At 46.1% G+C, this 18,917-nt stretch overlaps 1 protein-coding gene across 2 annotated transcripts in view; it reads right to left on the bottom strand.

Annotated features, from left to right (window-relative positions):
- Positions 1–271: 271 nt before the first annotated feature.
- The window catches only part of TMEM200A (transmembrane protein 200A), a 58,890-nt gene continuing 40,244 nt past the window's right edge, over positions 272–18,917 (bottom strand). Inside the window, exon 2 of one of the 2 annotated variants that reach the window (XM_025423015.3) lies at positions 272–3,503. In XM_025423015.3, the coding sequence (XP_025278800.1) occupies positions 2,012–3,487 (1,476 nt within the window). In that variant the 5' untranslated portion in view covers positions 3,488–3,503 and the 3' untranslated portion in view covers positions 272–2,011. The remainder of the gene's footprint in view (positions 3,504–18,917) is intronic. The other variant, XM_025423016.3, reaches the window with a different exon arrangement.

Here is an 18,917-nt window from a genome sequence, read left to right as displayed (position 1 = left end):
AGCAGGAGTACTGATGTCTGGGGGCAGGGAGACAGATGTCCCAGCTCAAGCACAGGGAACAGATGTGCCCTTCCTCTGTGTTTTTGTTCTATTCAATCCCTCAACAGGTGAGATGATGTCGACCTGCACTGGTGATCAGTTGATAGATTCACATACGAATCTCTTCTGTAAATACCGTCATAAACACCTAGAAATCTGGATGTCCCTTAGTCCAGTCAAGTTGACACAGAAAATTAATCACCACACAAAGAGAACAAATATGAAAATAGCCTATTTTCAATAAGTGGAGAGACCCAGCTCTTTAATAGAAGCAAAATAAGAAAGCCACAAAACCCAATACACATTCTAGAGGATCAAGTGCCTCCAGGAGACTACATCTTGAAAGTTTGAACAACAGTACTTTAAACAGAATTGTACATTTTATTTAAAAATAATAGCAAATGTAGGCAGAACACAAATTTCTATTAAGAACAGAAGTTTATTCAATGCTTTATAGCAAAATATTGAGCTCACTCTATAACGATACACAAGCTTGGTGTTCTAACAAGTAACACTGACTCAATTCAGGGAAGCTCGGATGCCAACACAAGGTGGGATTGTGGGGAGCTACGGACAGAGATGTATTTTCCTTCTCCTTTTCCACAAGAGCTGCAATGATACCAATGCTGATGCCGCTCAGAAACATTTAGGCATTGGGAAGAATCTGTAAAATTTCCTGAGTATTCCATTAAACAGTTCTTACAATTAAATGTTACCTTAATGGAAAACATGAACATTTTCTGATGGAAACATTCATTTTCGTGTTTATTATCTTCGGTGACTGACAGCCACAATTCCAAAAATGTATTACACCCTAAGAAAGTCTTTGGGGTCTTCATAAGGCTTTCCAGCACAAGGTAAATTTCAAGTCCATTTGTCAAGGATTAAATTTTCTTGAATCACCAAGCTAGTGATACACAAAGATAAAAAGAAATGTCAAGGTTAGCTGATTATTTCCCAAAGAACAGGATCTAAAAAATGTTGAGGGGAAAGAAGGATGTGGGAATGCATGGATGCTGGATGACAAAAGAGATGGCGAGGAGGGATACTGAGCCTAGTTACTGTTAACTAACCCATAGTGTATTTTTGTGACTAGTCAACATTTTCTTCATGTATATAATTATTTCAAGATAGCATTCCTACAAACTAAATTGGCTCATTCCTTTTCCGAGTTAGTTGCAAAGAAATTCTGATTTTGAATATCTAAAGTTATAGCTAATAGCATTTTGATATTTATCCCTAAAAATACCTGGCATTCTCAGCCATGGTTCTCGAATACATGTTTGTTTTTTTTAATAAAATATCCCTAAAATAGAACTAACATTGAAAAAAGATATACCTACCCAGAGCTCAGGGAACTAGTCACAACCAACTTAATTCCTATCAATTAGCTCACATAAAGCTAAACCAATTTCACCAATTCACATTATTTCGCTCACACAGAAACTAGATCTTTTTCCTTTTAAATAATTTATCTGATTTTGTAAAAAAAAAAAATGCTTTTAAAAAAGCAATCATTTAGAAAATCCACCTATGGTTTGTACTCATGTGCATCTATAAGTTTATTTTGAGTCTTGGGCCTAAATTTGGTACTGTGGGTCCACACATTGGCACCCTGCCCTTTCCGAACCGGACACTTCATTCTATGCAGATGACCATCAACGTGAGAACTTGAAAGTAAAGAAAAGGGAGCTGTAGTTCAGATGGGAGTCTGGTGTGTTCATATCAATAAAAGAGATAATGCTTCCAAAGGAAGGGAAAACACTAAACCATGTGCGATTGTAGAAAGAACTGCAACCATGAGCAACCCAAACATAAGCAGCCATCTCCCACACAGAATTAAACAGCCAGGTCTAACCCACTACAAACCATTTGATTAATAAAAAGGCTTATAACCTATACTTTAACAAGGAAACACTGGTGAAAATAGTTTTAAAATATATAGCCTTGTAAAATGATATATTTTTGAACATTAAAACCTGGTTTCAGAAGTTCCCCGCTTCAGGTTGTTACTCAAAAACTCATCATGTTCAAAACTCAAATTATTATGCGATCTGGAAATCATGAGGAGCTTCTCCTTGTTGGTAAAGTCTTTTTTGATCGTAGCCTGGGGCACAAGCAGCCTCTCCATGGGGTCCTCTTTATTCTCTAGTCTCATGTAGCCTTTGCTGTTGCTTCGGTCCAACCGAGGCCAACTTGGGTGTTTCCGTTGCTCCGCCTGAACAGTTAGGGTAGAAGGACCCCGGTCTAAGTCTAAGGATTTTGAGTGTGACGAGAGCAAATGTAAAGATGTGTTGGACCCGAACTGTCTTCTCGCGGCCCCAGGAGACAAGAACTGTCCGGCCCCAGGTCCGAGGGCCACAGAGGACTTGTACTGGCTCGACAGCGACTCGCCAACAGAATGATTCCTCGGGAAGGCCGTGCCGACCGGCTGGAAGGGTTCCCCAGCGTTGGGTGGAGGGAGCACCAGGGAGTCCATGGACAAGTTCCTCGCCCTGCTCTTGAGGTTGTCCGCAGCCTCAGTGATGTGGTCTATACTGGGCTCGTCAATGACGCAGTTGTTAAGCTTGATCACAGGCAAGGTAAAAGCGCTGATGGACGACGACACGATTGATTTGGTTCCACACTTCTTGGGGCCACCTGTCTTGTCCTCTGTCGTCTTGGACGCAGGTGGGTAGAGGCCAAAGACGGAGACAGAGCTGTCAGAAAGCAAAGGTGGCATGAGATGCCCCAAACTCTTATTTTCATTCAGTGCAAGCTCATCCTCCTCGACGGAGCTGTCCATCCGAAAACTGCTCCTAAAGCCGGAGAAAGATGCGATGGTGTTTGCTGCTAGTCTCGAGGTGCAGGAGCTCCCATTCTGTTTAACCTCTGAGTCTCCCATCGCACCCGTGTAGAGGCCATTCATATGCTTCTGCTCCTTGACCCTCAGCGTGTGGATGTCGATGACCGTGGAATAGATGTCCCTCATGTGTATGATTTTTGTTTCTTTGTCACGGTTCTCGTGAAGAATGGCATTGGCACAGATGAAAATGAAAATGCCAATCCCCATGGTGAAAGGGCCGAGCATTTTCATCTTATCAGAATGTAAATGCTGCTCAAAGAAGCGGACCACCACGCCACCCTGGTTCCGAATGACCTGGGTCTCGTTGGTTGACAGTGTTGTCTCGGCATCGATGAAATGTTCTTTTTGGGGCCAGTATCCAAGGACTGCCATTGCAATTCCTACAATGGAGATGAGCACTCCTAAAATGAGGAAAAACCCAGATGGGGAATAAAGCCGGATTTTGCCCCGCACTACTACGACGTCGGCCTGAGGCCGACGCCGGGCCGGTTTCTTGTCTTGGGCAGCAGGCGCCGGGCTGAGGCTGACGTGGTGCTGAGATCTCGCCGAGTCTTGCCTTTTCAAGGCGGCCAGGCCCGTTATCACTCCCCCGGTTGCTATCATAGCTCAGCCCTCTGTTCTGAAAAGAAAGAGAAAAGATGATCATCTTAGCTGTTCTGGGACATGCTCACCAGTTCAGCAATTGTTTATATGTTTTTATTGTTTGCTGTTTCATATAATGAAAAAGGGCAGTGGAGTATCTCTTTACCTGATATAGTTTGGGTAGAAGTTTTGTCTATTGAATAACGTAAAATTCTGGAGATTTCCTTTATCGGCTGAATTAATGTCTGGGTTGTTAATGAAACATGAGCTCAAGGTATAGTTTATTCAAACAATCTCATCATTTATATAAAACAGTCCCTGATCACAAGGAACCCCCCCCACACACACACACGCATGCCGTCTTTCATTATCTGTGTCATCTCAAAGAAATGGGAAAATCCAGAACACTTAATAGACCCCAAACCATCAAACCCTAGACTTACAAAGAGAACACATTCCAACAAATCACAGTTTAACATCCACTCTTGTGGAAGTCACCAGTGAGCTCTTGCCTATCACACTTCGTTTCTCCCGATCTGTTCTCAGCCTCCTTATTTCTCTGTGTCCATGAACACTCGGACCCCTGCTTCCTTGAAACTCGCTCTTTTCCAGTCTCCTATGATCCTAAGTCGGGCTCTTCCCTGCCCTCACTGACTACTTCCATCGTGGCTCATCTTCCCTCCCCTACAACTAGACCGCCTGCCCCCGCGAGGCCGACCTTTGGCCATTTTATATCCCCCCTTGGCCTTCATACCCGCTCCTACTCCTGCCGCCATCACTTCTGTGCTAACGCATCCCAAGCCCGTACTGCAGGCCGTAGCCGGGGTTCCCAGGGCAGCGCGTGTATGTCCACGCACCGCTCGCACAGCTGAGCTCACCCTCCCTCCGTACGGCTTGACTTGTCTCACTTCCCTCACGGTGTCGCTTCTTCTGGTTGACGCTTCATAATTATCTTTAACTCCTTCCTTTCTCTTTTCTCTCATCTGCTGATCAGGCTCTAAATCTGAGAAATGTTCACTCCCTGACGTTTCTCCTTTCTACCGCCCACTCCAATCCTACCCCGCCCAGCCCAGGCCGCTCTCGGTACCTGTCACTAGACCATTGTAATAACCTCCCAGCCGGCCTTCCAAACTCCAATTCTCTTTCTCTTCCACAGTCAAGCTTATAAGCTGAGGACAGATTAATTATGTGATTCATTATCCTCAAACACAACTCTGAAATTGTTTAAAGAGTGGAATAATAGATAAAACATTCCCCATTACCTACCAGCATTAAATGCGGGATTTCAGACCCAGGGGATTTAGCTTTATCTCTAACTGTTCTCTTTCATTTACATAAAACTAAAACCTAACAAAGTGCCCTGTACTTCATACTGTACTATTTTTGAGACTTTGTTAATAAGGTTTCGTTCGTCTAGATGCCCCTTCCTCACCCTCCATGCCCCATTTCACATATTAGCACAGGCTGGTCATCGAAGCTCGTGTCCCACTTCCCTTAAAAGCCTTCTTTGACTCACTCAGCCAATCCCACCCGAGCCCTCATTTCTCAGTGCATTTTAGCAAGTTTTCCACGGCACTGGCTGTATTATAACGTCTCAGTTCTTTCAATTCTTGTGGTCAAACATCAAGTTCAATTCATATTTTCATCACCAAAAACATTCAATATAATAGCTTGCGCGGAGCCACTGTTCAAGAAACACACACTAAAACGTTCAAAATGAGAGTAATTCTTTTCCTGGGATTTGTTGGATGACCATCATGTCACACCACACTGACTTCCCCAGTCAAAAATATGAACAAATGAAATTAATACCAAAACAGAAAGCAACATGTTGTGAGTTGGTAAAATATTTGTCATTATTTGTAAGAATAGTTCTCCAGCTGCCAGTGCTGGCTGGGAGGAAACGGAGGATATTTTAGGACTCACGGGGTCTCTAGCAAATTTTTGAGAGGGTTTCAGATCTCAGCTTGTGAAATCAAGCTCTCCTTTTGAATTGCTATTTATGATTTCTGAGTTCTGTTTAAATAAGCGGGGTCGTGGAAGGCATCCACACGTTGAGCTAGCTGAACAAGCTGCTGAGTAAATCCAGCCTTGGCCGCAACTATAACTAGGAGGAAAAGAGTTTAATGTCGAAAGGACCAACTATCCTGTAACACACAGCAGGAGCCTAGGAAAGTCAGCTAGGCCTCCTACTGCGGTTCAGAACCTCTCCCGGACCTTGGCTACCTCGGAGCTTAGTCAACCTAGGTTGTCTCGATCCCCAAACAGTTCTGAATGTTTGAATAAAATAATTTGATCAGATAGAAGCCATCTAACTCCGTTATTTCCGTGTAGCAGGACGAGGATTTAGTTTGCCATCCTTCTAAACAGAATGAAGACAAAGGCACGGACTTTTCCATCAGGGGTTGAAAGCTCCATGGTGGATCACATTCCACGGAGCCCACGCCCACCTCCAGTGGTTAAGACATTCCCGCTATCTCGCCCTCTCCATTCCCGAGGCCCACGGAGGAGAGGCGGCTGGAAGAGAAAACCACATTTGAGAAAGACGGATGAAGATTGGAAGGCAGGACAGAGCGACGGGGAGTGGGCCTTGAGAGCAAGCACACAGGGCTAGTCGACGTGTGAAAACGCAACTGGAAGGGGGAGAGTCCGGGCCGAGGTCAGAAATAAAGAATGGGGAGGGGGGGAGATGAAAGGACCCCCTGGCTTCTTCAACCTGCTCTGGCCAGACCCCGAGGGGGCACGCGGCTCCGGGCGGGTGCCCGTGTCTTCCTTTGTGAGCCGCCGTGGTGACTGGGCCCAGACTGACTCCGACAGGAAGGCAAAGGTGCTTAAACGCAGTCACTGCTTCAAAGAACTTGAACCTCCACTGTAAAGAGCTAGTCTATCTCCATAAAACAGAATTAACGCCCCTAGAACCAAAGGTTTATTGTGGAGGACCTTTGCAGCAGCTTCCGGCAGGTGGAAGCTTTCTGACTCTCATCACAGTGAGAAGCCAAATGAATAGTATTTGGGACAAGGAAGGTCAAGGGAAAGCGAGGCTGGAGAAGAGAGCCCTGGTCTGTGCGGAGCACCCCTGAGCACCCGGCTCAGCGTGGAGGGAGGGAGCCAGGCCATGTGCGAGGAGAAAGGGAAGGCCCGGGTCTTGGAAGGTAGCAAGGGTCCCTCCCAGGTGCTTGACTATCCCATTCACACGTGACGGGGCTGGAGGAAGACACAAATACTGCTGTCATAGCTTAGGAGGATCGACTTCAACTCGTAGGCTGACGCCATAATGAGGGACCGACACTGTGGCCCCCATGAAGATTCTGGCGGAACTGCAACTCCGGGGGCGGGCGTCTGGGCCTGGGCCCCTGCACCCCCGCCCCGCAACGTCAGCCTGGTCTATGGTGTTCGGTCCATGTGAAAGCAGCCTAAATCTATTTTTTTTTAATGTATGCTAAAAAGCCACATCCTCTCCATCCTACACTTTTATCACTGTATGTGTGCTCCCTACCATCCCAGGGCAGGGATAGGACTTATTTCCTTAACCATCCAAGTAAAGAATTTTGCTACTACGCTGAATTTTGTTCTGCTAATTTGGGCACAGAGTCTGTGCTTCCCAATCTCTCTGGATCCACAGCTTTCCCTAAACCTTTGGAAAATGGAGGACGTGCTGGAATACTCCAGTAGGGGCCTCCTCCTAAGGGGGAGTGTTAGTCTGTGTAGATATTCACTCATGTAACGGTAAACACTGACACCTGGGCTTGCACGTCTAGTGGAAGACTCAACATCAGTTTTCTGGCCAGAAGAATATAATGATCAGCAACTGTTTTTTTGAGGAGGCCTTTCGACGAGTTATACCTCAACCTAGCTAGAGGGTCAGCCACAGTCTCCTTCCATGTTCTCCAGAGAGGAATCATGATGTCGTCAAGACATGCATGAAAATAAGCATCTGTTGACAGCCAAAAAAATTTTTTTTAAATCAGTTTGGGTTAACTTTTGGCTGCATATCAGTCAGCCTATCTGCCATTCCCAGTGCTCATGAATCAGCCACGCGCTGCTAGCTGCCCCTGCCCCAATTAGCAGCTTGCGACCCACACTCGCCCTTCTTCTCCCCCGTCAAGCAGATTCGTGCTGGGCTGTGTCTGGCCTGCGCCTTCTTACCTGCTCATGAGGCACGTCAGCGTCATCAACGGGGACTCAGGCCCCGTAGCTACCTTTCCACCATAGGTGCAGCCTCTTGCGCTCGCTTGCATGCCCCATTCTTGTCCACTTGCCTACCTGGGGCACCTCTGCCCTCTGGGCCGTGCTCACCCGACACCTCGGGCTTGGCTGTAAGCGCTTGCTCCGGCCTGAGCAGATCTCTGCCTTGCATATCGTGTCAGTACACACCACTGGCCTCACCATCAGGCCTCACCTCCATACTCTTGCTCAGCCAATCGTTTTCGAAGTTGCTGCTGTGGCCCGTCACTCCCATCACGAGCTTATGCACCCCGTGGACCCGGCTCTCCACGGCGTTCACCCGCATGTGGGGCTGCCACCCTCACGGAAGCCCATTCCTGTACCCTGTATCCTCTTGCGACCACGTGACCTCCTGCCCTGACCACGCCGTGAGTCTCCCGCTCAGCAGATGCGGTTCCAGATGCATTCGCACACTCCCCTCGGACATGGTAAGTACGCGCACTTGCAGAGTCGAGAGATGTCAGAAGTCTTTGAATCAGACATTCCTTTTAAGCAACTGAGGACCAGGAATGTTGTCCCAGATCCAACAACGGAGAAGCAGAAAGAATAGGACTGGATTTCAAGTTTTCAGACTAGCAGGCCAGCGTTCATTCTTGGTTACATATTCCTCTTCCTGTTGTTTTTCCTGCTACCCCTGGGCCTCACATGGTGCCGGGAATGAGACAGATGCCCAACAAGTTGATCTGTTGACTATGACTTGATGTGAGGGATGCGAGGGCATGACTGGCATGCGCTGGGGGCCAGGGGCACGGCTCACAGCTCGTCCTGACTTCCAGGAGCATGGAGTCCGGTCGAGAGCAGGAAAGTACCTAAAACGAAATCACCTACTTGCTGTGATGATGGACTTGAGGACGCTCTTCCCCACTATCTGGAGTAACCCGGAGGCTTCCGAGAGGCAGCAGCAGCAGGGCAGTGGAGACACAGCTGTAGGAGTTTGCCAAGAAGCAGATTCTAACTCACTGCTGTTCCTCACTCTTTCACAAAGGCCCTCGCACCAGGATTTCTCTCTATCCGCTCAACCGCAGTATGCTTATTATCCTAAATATATTTGATATTGTCTTACTTCTCTGTTTGAATTTATATTCTTATCTCAAGGCTTAAAAATGCACCAGAATGTGAGGCTATCTGCCAAAAGGAAGTGAAAGTTAATCTGTGCCTTCAGGACCAAACAAAAACATTATATAAAAACCCCATGTGGTATCCACAAATGTGACAGATAGAAATATTTTCTGTTCAAGCTAGAACAGTTTTAGGACTTTCTTCCCAGGAGAGACATTTTAAATTTTCAGACTGGGATTTTTAATCTACATCTTTACCAGAGTTGGAAGAGAAAATGCCTATGGGTGACTAATAAGTTCAATCATATTAAAGTTTAAAAAATAGGAATAGGTAGAAATCATTACTTAGCACATAGCATAATGGATTTGCACACTGTCTCTGGAATCACAGAAACCTGATAGCCAGGCAGCCTTGGACAATTTTTTTTTAAGATTTATATATTTATTTATTATTATTTTTTAAAGATTTATTTATTTATTCATGATAGACATAGAGAGAGAGAGAGGCAGAGATACAGGCAGAGGGAGAAGCAGGCTCCATGCAGGGAGCCCAACGTGGGACTCAATTCCGGGACCCGGGGTCACGCCCTGGGCCTAAGGCAGGTGCCAAACCACTGAGCCACCCAGGGATCCCCAAGATTCATATATTTTGTTAAAGAAAGACAGAGCACTGGTGCACGAGCAGGGGGAGGGACAGAGAAAGGGGGAGCGTCTCCAGCAGACTCCCGCTGAGCGCAGAGCCCGACACAGGGCTGCATCTCATGACCCTGCGATCACGACCTGAGCCAACATCAGGAGTCAGCCGCCCAACCTACTGAGCCACCCAGGGGCCCCTTGGACAAGGTGTTTTAAATTCCTATCTCAGTTCCTCCGTCAGTCAAATGGCAAAAACCTTCCTTAATACTCAGTATGTAGAGCACTGGCCCTGTTAAGGATAAAATGAAGAAATATCTATGAAAAGTTCACTGTAGTGTTGACTATAGTAAATCCTCAAAAAACAGCAGCTATTTTTATTAGCTCTTCATTGCTCAGTGCCATCCACTCTTTCGTTGCTCTGCTAGGCAAACCAACACACACTCCAATACGCGAAGCGAAATAATTAACGACGGCTCACTGTATGTGGAGAGGGAATTATGACTGCAGGTTTGCACGGGGTTTAGAGTCAAAAGCTATCTGAATGGAAACTGTATTTTAGTGGCAGGAGCATTAATAATTTGGTAGTTACTAGGAAGAGCTGTGTTTATATAAGAGAGAGGCAAGTGGGGGATTATAGAAAGAATATAAAGCATGCCCTCCTCCTAGTTCTAGTTCTTCAGATTCAGAGACCTGTCGTACGACCAAAAAAATACAAGCAATTACAAGAATTAAGTTCATCTGATGTTTTGATCTATCTTAATGATGCAGGTGAACCAAAGGCAGCGGGATCTGATCAATTCTGCAAGCACCATTCTGCTTCCATTGGGACCCTCGGGCATAACACAGACTGAAAATGAAGAGGAATATGGGGCTTGGGGATATGGGGACTAGAGAATTTGCCATAAGGGTGATATAAAGCGAACATTGCAAAATGTTAATTTTGTGACAATAGGTTAAGCTGCGATTTTATGCACACGTGATGACCTGTGCTGGTCTGCCTTGGAGAAGGGCATCCTAATATTCAGCATAATTCTACATCTGCATGAGGGCTGGAACTACAGGGAAATAGAGAATTCTTTAAAATTAGCAGAATGATACTCAAATCATTAGATAGAAAACACCACGTTACGGTCAAGGACATCCTACGCATGCAGAAAACACTAGGAACAGAGGATGCGCTGGGAAATCCTACGTGTTCTTTGTTACTGAGGCCTTCAAAACCCGCCAGCCTGACAAACTGTACAATTAGGGTCCAAACCAATTACAGACTGTGTAACAATGACAAGGAACAACTGCTCTCCCAGGACTAAGAGCCACGAAGCTCGCAGAACGCAAAAGTCTTCAGGAGGCCAAATAACAGATCCGTAATGAGCTGTTGGAAAAAAACCCTGCTGAGACCCAGTGGGAGACATTTTCCGCAGGAACAGAAGAAATTAGAAGCCTATTTCCCCCAAAGTAGAAATAATGCTTCCTGCCTTGTACCCTCATTCTTCAAGTCAGGACAAGCTCTCACAACGTAGCCACCCTTCCTGCTCACTGCGTTTCCGGGCAGGAAGCCGACTTGAAATCGATGCACAGAAGCTACCGTTAAAGAAGTCACAGGTTACCAAAATGCAGATTAGCTGAGATGAAGAGCTGAAACACTGAAAACCATGGGCTAGACTTGGTATACAGACCTCTCCCCTGCAGAGAAACACCGGCGGTCACGTCACTTAAGGGTACAGTGACAAGGCTTCTGGAAACAACACTGGTAAGTGAGGCTCCAGTAATCACACCCTTTACAGTGACTTAAAAACCCCAAGAAGCCCCAAACACTCTGGTGACCATCCTATAGGACAAGGGGGAAGGCCGAAACCCGGTAGCAAGTCTCAGTTCTCCTTGGCCCCACTTTCTAGCAAACGTCCTATGTCAGCCCGCCAGGGGTGCGTGCAGTGCCACTGGGCCAGTACTGTGACGGGGCCCGAACATCCCACTTTCTTCTCTGCTGCAAATTAGGGATCATTTCCCACCAGAGCAAAAGCACCATCTAAATTAGCAAACAGCTGCGCCATCTTTTAATCCACAGTAACACACCATCCATCGAATTTCTCATAAAGTCTTCCAAACCACGGTAGCTCGAGGCTGCCATGAAGCATTTACATTAGGCAATAAGTCAGACCTCATCGTTTCCACTGGGGAATTTCTTTTCCCCCAGAAGTGCGACCTGAGTAGGATCGCCCTTCAGGCAAGGGGGGAAGGGGTGGCCTCGCGGGAGAGGCCAAGGCCAAAGCCTTCACCAGTCACAGAAAAGAATGAAACACACACAAAAAATAAATAAATAAATAAAAATAAAAATAAATAAAAAAATAAAAAAGAACGAAACACACGAGTCCTTCAGCATAAGGAACATAGTCTTTAGAGAAACTCTGGCAGAGGAGGCAGTGGGGACACATGTGACTATTTCTATTTTTGTTTGCCTCGTCTTTTTTCCTCCTTGCACAGCTTAGGGGCAGCAAGGTGAATCAAGGAAATAGATTTTTACAGTTCCAATTTAAAACCAGTGTTGGGGGTAACTGGGGTGACGGGCACTGAGGGGGGCACTTGATGGGATGAGCAGTGGGCATTATTCTATATGTTGGCAAATTGAACACCAATAAAAAATAAATTGACAAAAAAATAAATAAAAAATAAGAATTTGCATCCATGTATCAAAAAATAAAAAAATGAAAAAATAAAACCAGTGTTGGTCAGCCCGTCTGTCTTTCTCACCTCCCTTCCCCTCGCCTCCCCTCCCCTCCTCTTCTCTCCCCTCTCTGTGCAAGGGAAAAATCCAGCAATAGAGTAAGTGAAGCTGGTTTCCCAAACCAGTAAGGGAAACTGGTTTCCCTAGTTTCCCCCTCCTAGAGGTCAGCCGAGTGTTGTGTTTTTTGCAGCTCTTTGAGAAGTGGGAAGGAGGTTTTCTCACTTGGTGTCTTAGAATTATCTATGAGAACTCTTTGCATATGAAAGAAATCAGCTCTCTGGTAGTGATATGCCTGGCACACATATTTATGTTTTGGCTTCCGTTTTTATTGTATCCTTTATCGAACAGAAAATTTCAATTCTATGTGGCCAGCCTTATGTTGGTTGATGGCTTCCCAGAATCATTAGAAAGCTCTTCTTCATTGGAAAGTCATGCTAAAAGTTCTTCCATGTGGGGGCACCTGGGTGGCACAGTGGGTTGGGCATCCGACTCTGGGTTTTGGCTCAGGTCGTGGTCTCGGGTTGTAGGATTGGGCCTTCTAGTGGGGTTCATGCCCAGTGCAGGATCTGCTTAGGAGTCTCTCTGCCTCTCCCTCTGCCCTTCCCCCTTGAGATTGCATGTGTGTGCGTGCCCTCTCTCTCTCTCTCAGATAAATAAAGAAATCTTGAAAAAAAATTCCCTCATTTTCCCCCCAATAATTTCATGTTCTAATTATCTTACATTTTCATTTTCTTGTGTATCTGGATGTGTGTGTGTGTGTAAGAATATAGGTAGGGCTCTAACGTGTTCATAGGAAACCTCTCCTCCTTTGCTTCGAAATACTTTCATTGTATATTAATTTCTTATAGTCGTACTATGTACCAAATCTCATACCCATTTTGGTCAATATTAAGATTGCCCATTCTGTTCCATTAATCTACTAATTTGCCTGAACGAAACTAATATGATAATTCATATTTGGACACCTGATAAGATTAGTTTATTCTCATTCTCCTGCGTCAAAAATTTCTTGCTATGCTTACACATTTTATGTTGCCTGTGAACTTCAGAATTTGAGTTTTAAAAACCTGGCAATTTTATTGCAATCGCACCAGATCTCTACATACATATGAGGAGGACGGACACTGTTGTACCATGGTAGCATTTCACTAAAAGCTTTATGCCATAGTTTCTTTCTTTTCTTTCTTTGTTTCTTTCTATGTTTCTTTCTTTGTTTCTTTCTTTCTTTCTTTCTCTTTTTTTCAACATAGATGTTTCTCACTTCTTCTTACTCTTTCTTGGGTCACTGCGTTTTGATGTAAAGCAGAGTTTTCTGTCCCTATCATTTACATCTTCAAGTGGTTGTCATTTGGCTGTAGGAAGGCTATTGACTTTTGTGCATTAATTTACTAAGCTGCCTTAACTGAGCTTGTTGACTGTTAAAAAAATAAATTTTTAGTTCATTCTCTTACGTGTCCTAGAAGGACAATGATATCATCCAGATATATCTTTGCCTCCTCTTTCCCAATCTTTAAAAATATTTTATTTATTTATTCATGAGAGACCCAGAGAGAGAGAGGCAGAGACACAGGCAGAGGGAGAAGCAGGCTCCCTGCGGGGAGCCTGATGTGGGATTCGATCCCAGGGCCCCGGAGTCAGGCCCTGAGCCAAAGGCAGATGCTTGAGCCCTAAGCCACCCAGGTGCCCCCCTTTCCCAATTTCAAACCCACAACCGACATTTTCTAACTGTACCACCGAGGACCTGGAGGAGGTAGGTAAACCAGGACAAAGTGGGGGGTGTGTGTGGCCCTCCCTGCCTGGCTCCTGGTTTTAAAGGGAGCACCCCCCGGTCCCACCACCGAATTACCTGTCCATACTGCTTCAGGTAGAGTTTTTAACCTAGATTCCGGGGGAGAAAATTAATTATGTCAGAGCTGCTGCTAGATGGGGACACGGAGGACATGGAGGGAAGGGGGAAGGTCAAAAGATAGAAAAGAAGGAAGAAGGAAAATGAGTTCAGTGGAGGAAGAGAAGGTGAACCATGTTCCGGGGCAGAAAATTATGGAATACTAACGCGACACAAACTATCAGAAACCATGAATCAGTTCTGTTTTCTTAAAAATGCTTCCTTCTTTCCAGAACTTCTTTAAAAAAAAAAAAAAAAAAAAGGTCATACAAGGTCAGGAATCCTCCGGCTGGGCCTGCCAGGCTTACCAGGTCGTCCGCACACTCTGGTTGAATATATTGGCCGAGAGGGGAAAATCGAGAATAATGGTAAACTGCCCACGATCTCAGGCATCGAAGACCAAACTGGAAAGAGCACAGGACATGACTTCGAGGGAGGCTTAACCTAACAACAGCGACGGAGGGAAGCGCGTTTCTAAACACACCACACACGCACATGTCCGCTTTCCACGGGTGGGGTGTGTGGGGGCCCCGCCTGGGACAGCTTCAGCCTCAGCTGTCTGTGACCCCAGATCGCAGCCTGCCTCACTGCTAACTTCCACGGGAGACAGCAATCCGAGGGGAAAAGGGACAAAAGAGATTCCTCATCCAGCCACAGAAGAAAAAAAAATACAAATGTCCAGGGAGCAGAGTCAAAGAGCAACCCGACAGGAAAGGGAGACACGTGGCCTGACGCAATTTCGAAAGAAAAGCTGCGCCTTCGTTCACTCGTTGACGGAAAAGAAAAAGAAGGGTTGACTATGTGCATTCCTGGGGGTGACTTGCAAAGTCACCCTCCTCCTGCCCCACTTCACTTCCACGACCACAGCCTTGAGAAAGCCTCGCAGGGGTCCGGGGGGTGGGCGCGCGGGGACAGGGGAGCCAAGCAGTCCACGTGGGCGTGAGTCGTTGGCCAGGCAAGGCTCTGCTCTGGCCGCGGCCTGGCGGGCGGGTGGCAGGGACTGGCGCCTTGTGCCCAAGGGCCTCTGTGCGTGCCCCCCGGTTCATCTGAATGGAGACAAACACAGTCACGAGGAACTTTCTTTCAGGCACTGGCATCCCATCCCGGGGCTTATGGAAGTTGAGTTTAGGCCAAGGTTGAGCCAGCCTCTAAACTGTGCGTGGGGATCCCTGGGGGGGCTCAGCGGTTTGGCACCTGCCTTTGGCCCAGGGCATGACCCCAGGCCCCAGGATCGAGTCCCACGTCGGGCTCCCTGCATGGAGCCTGCTTCTCCCTCTGCCTGGGTCTCTGCCTCTCTCTCTATGTCTATCATGAATGAATAAATAAAATCTTAAAAAAAATAAAAATGAACTCACGTGCGACTTCAATCTGAGTTTTAAAAATGCCTTCGATCTCGATGCTTATCATCAAAATGAAAGACTAATGGGATTATAAGGACGAGTTTTTGATGTGTATGCTTTTTAAACAAATACGCAGCATTGGTTCAGGTTTTTGATTGTCAATGACATCCAGCCCAGGGACAAACAAAACTTCCTTTAAAATTCTAAGTATTAAAAAAAATAAATAAATAAATAAATAAAATTCTAAGTATTTCTTAGGTTTGCCACAGCTGCCTGCCAAACCACGGATTTTACCCGTAGCCTTTTGAAGGTGAATCAGACGTTTGCTGGCTTATTCACACGTTGGCCCATGAGAGCCTCACAGCCGTGGGGAGCAGGCTGTAGCACCACGGCCCGACACACAGCTGCGTAGCAGCCCCCTCCCGGCAATGGGCCAAGAGTCCAAGACGATACATCGGTCGTGTGTAGGGCAGTGCTCTGCAGCTCTGCAGCTCTGCCGAAGCAAGCTCCGACCCTACAACCCCTGGGGCCACCTGATTACCTCCGAACTGGCTGATCTCCAAAAGGAAAATTACGTAGAGGGTTGAAGCAATGGCTGGGCTTGTTCAGGCTTCAGCATCCTTCGCTTCCAACCACCTATTTAGAGGGCATCTGGGCTATTTTTTTTTATTGCTTTTGAAAAGATGACGAGGATTCTTCTTTGTTCCTAAATCCACGTAAGATAACGAAGCCAAGTAATTAAACAAATCAAAGCACAGTCCTAATTCTTCCAGAACGATGTTGATCATTTATTCAAATTCCTCGTTCACTCTGGGAAGCAGGGAATCTCGCATTTCTATTTAGCACTGCTTGGGCTGCTTTTCTTTTCTTTTTTTTTTTCTTTTTTTTTTTTTGAGGGGGGGGCTGCTTTTCATTCTGATCACCACTTACAATGATTTCAAGCTTCTACGCCCTTTGATCTGAGGAGCCGTGCTTGTGATGTTTATTTATTTCTGCACTTGGTGCAGACTCGTTGAGCACCAACTATGCTCCAAAGCTCAGCGGTGAGTGTGCCATCCCCTGTGCTGTCATTGGGCTGACAAGCAGGTGCTGAGACGCAGTCTAGGCGCGGCGACGGGAATGTTGGTGGACACACAAGGCCCAGAGGAGACAGTGACCTCGGAGTGTGCGGGTCAGGACAGTGAACGGGCAGGAGAGGTTTCATGACCAAGGGAGGAAGAGGAGCAGAGAGGAACTCCCAGCAGAGGAAATAGAGGGAAGGCGGCCACTAGGACGGCATGGATGGACCTGCAGGAATTCAGGCTGGTTGGGGGTTTAGACCTAAGAAGCATAGCTTCTGATAGCTTCCTATCAGCAATCCCCAAGCAGCACACGGAAGTCGGTGGTGAACTCCCCGAGACTTACTCTACCACAAGTCGTCATCACCATCATGATCACAGCCCAGCCCAGACCCGCCTAACCTCATAAAGCAGCGGAAGACCCTGTGCTGCGTAAAAGGTCATTGTAGGATTCACTCCGATTGGAAAGGGCTGGAGTTGACTCGCCGAAGCTCTGCAACCTTACTGAGACCAAAGTAAATATTAGGTAAATGGGAAATAAGTCAATCGGAGAAGGACAAACATTATATGTTCTCATTCATTTGGGGAATATAGATAATAGTGAAAGGGAATAGAAGGGAAGGGAGAAGAAATGGGTGGAAATATCAGGGAGGGAGACAGAACATAAAGACTCCTAACTGGGAAACGAACTAGGGGTGGTGGAAGGGGAGGAGGGCGGGGGGTGGGGGTGACTGCGTGATGGGCACTGAGGGGGGCACTTGACGGGATGAGCACTGGGTGTTATTCTATATGTTGGCAAATTGAACACCAATAAAAAATAAATTTATTATTATTTAAAAAATGCTGACTTTTTGAAGATGATGGCAAGGCTCTCACAAGCAAAGCGATTTTTGTCAAAGCCACAATCAAAACCTCAAAGATCGTAATACTCTAGAGTCACCAGACTCTCAGAAGATGAAGAATCACAGCAAAAGGGGGAAAAATAGGGAAAAAATGCCGGAGAGGAGGACTTTCATCTTTTCCAGAGGGAAAGAAAAAAGTTTGACTCTTTTCCAAGAGAACAGTCAAGAAGCTCAACTTATTCATCTGGAGGCTTTGGGGGGAAAAGGATGAAAATCGTGAAGGAAGAATGAAAAATCAGAAATAAGAGAGGAGGTAATGTTTACCGAGCTGTGATGTCTCATTAGGAACTAAATACACACCGTTGTCCTTGATTTTCAGAAAAATTCGGTGAGGGAGGAAAACCGCTTCACTGAGACTCAGAGAGGGTAAGTAATTTGCTTCATGTCACGCAGCCAGGAAATGGGAGAGAGAGCAGGGCTTCACATCCAGACCCGCTCAGCTCCAAGAACGTGATTTTTATCCCAAATCACATCGCGCAGTAATAGGATAAGGGGGAGGGGGAGGCGTGACCGCAAGTGTCGAGAGAAAACAAGGAGATGAGGGGAAGAGGGAAGAATTTGTGCTTATGAATGTAGAATGCAGAGAGGAAATAATACGTTATTTAAAGCAACAACAAAGTCTGTCATTTAAAGGAAAAAAAATGTCATTTAAAGAAGGAGATCGTACGCATCTCTGAATTGCACAGCGCAGTGCCACGTCCTCAGCACCGCGCCATCGCTGGTGATGACACAGTGAGTTCCGTTTCTGACCTTTGTAGGAACCCATTTCTGTAAAAATCGTCGAAGTTGTATATGAGAAATAAACAAATGCCTAAAAAAAAACACACACACAGAAAAACCCCAAAACCACCCAAAACTATAGTACTGGATGCAGAAATAAAATAGAGATCGATTATCCCAAAAAGCAAGCGACGGTGGTGTCACTCTATCTATTTAGTTGCCTTCGCATCCTGCCACATTGACGCGTACTCATCGCCATGCCGCTACGCAGTTGACCCAAACTAAGGAAAGGCACTTAAGAAGGACCTGGCACCCTAATCAGATTGGAGAATATTTTAGACCCAACTGGCTTCAAGATTTTATTTTTTCCCCTAAAGCGTCATCAGTACAAACTAAGGAAATGCCAGCAAAAGGTTTTTTATTAGTTAGCAATGTTTATATGGAGGGGTTTTCTCTCTTTTTAGGGGGTAATTCAGCAGCATGTACCTTCTTCTCCTCTCGACTGTATTAACACAGCGACCCGACCCACCAGTTATGGCGCCCTCATGGCGACGGACACTGGCGGTCATCCCCAAAATGTAGACAGACATTTTTTTTTTAAGATTTTATTTATTCATGAGAGAGACACAGAGGCAGAGACACAGGCAGAGGGAGAAGCAGGCTCCATGCCCGGAGCCCGATGCAGGACTCAATCCCAGGACCCCAGGATCACGCCCTGGGCCAAAGGCAGGGGCTGAACCGCTGAGCCATCCGGGGATCCCCGTAGACAGACATTTAATGACAGGAAGACATGTTCAGTAAGTATATCAAACCAATATCAAAAACCCAGTGTGATAAGCAATCTCATTTATTTGAAAAATCTATTTCACATGCCTCCGTGTGGGCACAGCTGGAGAGCGGCAGCCA

Source organism: Canis lupus, chromosome 1 (assembly GCF_003254725.2).
Source record: "Canis lupus dingo isolate Sandy chromosome 1, ASM325472v2, whole genome shotgun sequence".
In the NCBI taxonomy this organism is placed as follows: Eukaryota; Metazoa; Chordata; class Mammalia; order Carnivora; family Canidae; genus Canis; species Canis lupus.
This window is presented reverse-complemented; position numbering and strand designations above follow the sequence as displayed.